This window comes from Vollenhovia emeryi, unplaced genomic scaffold, assembly GCF_000949405.1.
Source record: "Vollenhovia emeryi isolate VEMERY1.0 unplaced genomic scaffold, V.emery_V1.0 DF947520.1, whole genome shotgun sequence".
Classification (NCBI taxonomy): domain Eukaryota; kingdom Metazoa; phylum Arthropoda; class Insecta; order Hymenoptera; family Formicidae; genus Vollenhovia; species Vollenhovia emeryi.
Genome location: NW_011958846.1, coordinates 1 through 1,660, shown reverse-complemented (window position 1 = coordinate 1,660; position 1,660 = coordinate 1). Strand labels below are relative to the sequence as shown.

General features: G+C 34.7%; 1 protein-coding gene across 2 annotated transcripts; it reads right to left on the bottom strand.

Annotated features, from left to right (window-relative positions):
* LOC105558054 (ABC transporter G family member 23-like) lies at positions 1-1,625 on the bottom strand. 2 transcript variants are annotated; one of them, XM_012005554.1, is made up of 4 exons: positions 1,519-1,625; positions 1,042-1,254; positions 869-963; positions 1-646 (listed from the first exon to the last, which is right to left on the bottom strand). In XM_012005554.1, exons 2-4 carry the CDS (start codon positions 1,243-1,245, stop codon positions 418-420), a joined length of 528 nt encoding a protein of 175 aa, XP_011860944.1. In that variant the 5' UTR covers positions 1,246-1,254; positions 1,519-1,625; the 3' UTR covers positions 1-417. The 2 variants fall into 2 exon arrangements, with proteins under 2 accessions (XP_011860944.1, XP_011860934.1); XM_012005544.1 differs by lacking the exon at positions 1,519-1,625 and having other exon boundaries at positions 1,042-1,330.
* Between the last annotated feature and the right edge of the window lie 35 nt (positions 1,626-1,660).

Sequence of the window (1,660 nt, the reverse complement as noted above, 5' to 3'; positions counted from 1 at the left end):
CCAATCTGTATCAGAATAAAAGGTGACAGAGAAATGGATACCGAGAATACAGAAAGTGCCATTTTAATCATATACATTAAAACATCTGTGCACGCTACATTATATTTATGTGTCGTGTCTTTCGTATATTGATATTTCTAGTCCTAGGACTTTCGAATGTACTTTGTTCTGTATTTACTCTCGGCAACAGTACGTTAGCCGAGTGAAGTCGTTGGTGGAAAGCCTACCCGTGCAAAATGTTACAGTGAGCTCTTGTGATTGAAACATAAATTTGTTCGTCTTGCATGTGTGGTAAAGGCAATAAAGCGTCCACATACGCACTCAGTAGGCATTTTGCAAGCTTACTTGATCCTACTTTAATATATTGTATGTACAACATCATTAAGTAACTACGTTACATGATTAATTTTTAAATTGTTACACCTGTGTCACAATGGAGTCGTCCAAATTGTTCAGGAATCTACAACTGAGGTTGCTGAAGTGGCAGCTGATTTCATCATTCCAAATATTGCCAAAGTTGCTGCTGTCGCAATTGCCAGCTTCATCGTTAACAATCCCGATATTCAAGTTCTGTAGATCATTACCAATTACCAAAAGTACTGTAGCCCATATTATTATCGGTATTGATATCTCATAAATTAGTACTCTGAAAGAATTTTTATTAGTCTTATGAAATTTGCAATTGTTAAAAACTAAAAATATTGAAATATAACCTCTAGCTCGTTATACAATGACAATTTAGTACTACACAAGTATATTGAAGGAAACATTCGAAAAGGCAACATTCGAATTTGGAACAATTGCAATTTTATTTTGTTGACAAGAGCGTCTCTTCTGCGTTATTGATAAGTACTTGATAAATACTTACGAATAATTACGGGTAATTTGGATGCTGTTCTTCACAAATAGAGCTTGGAATCTTCTTAATCGTGAAACTTGTCTTTTCGAATCCGTTTTGTTTCCCTTAATAATTTGACTTATTAATGTCTTAAAATGATATAGATTCACAAAGCTTTTTATAACAATAAAAATCGTACATACTTTTAGTTGTTCATATTTGTTTTCATCGTGATTGAAGGCATCGCTACCAGTGTCTTGCATATTGGATCTCTGAGCTTCATTTAAAGTGACTGCATCATTCTGTGCCTCGCACAATTTCAGGAAAATTTCATCCAATGACGAGGATTGAAATTTCTCCAGTAATTTCTGCGGCGCCGATTCAGTTAACAATTTACCATGTCTCATTAAACTGACCTGCGTATCATCCACCATATACAATATTATGCACGATCAAATTTGTAACATTTATAATTAGGAAGAACACAGCGTTCTCGAAAAGAAGGACTAGTTCTTGCTTCAGAAGAAAACCTAGCTTATATAGGAATTTTAGCAACTTCTTTATATAAACAACTAATTTTTAACTCTGTCCTTTAAGATATAAATCAATTTGAAACATAAACGCCATTTAGGACCTGGCATAGGTGGTGGCCAATTAAATTGCTAAGTGAATTCATATACCGTCTTTTTCTACCCTGCCCTGCGTGCCGGATTGAGGGAGGTCCCAGTTTCGAATCCTGGCTGAGGTAATATGTTTCGTAATAAGAATTTTAACTCACTACAGGGAAGAGTTAACGTAATAATGTTAAGTATAGCATTAAAG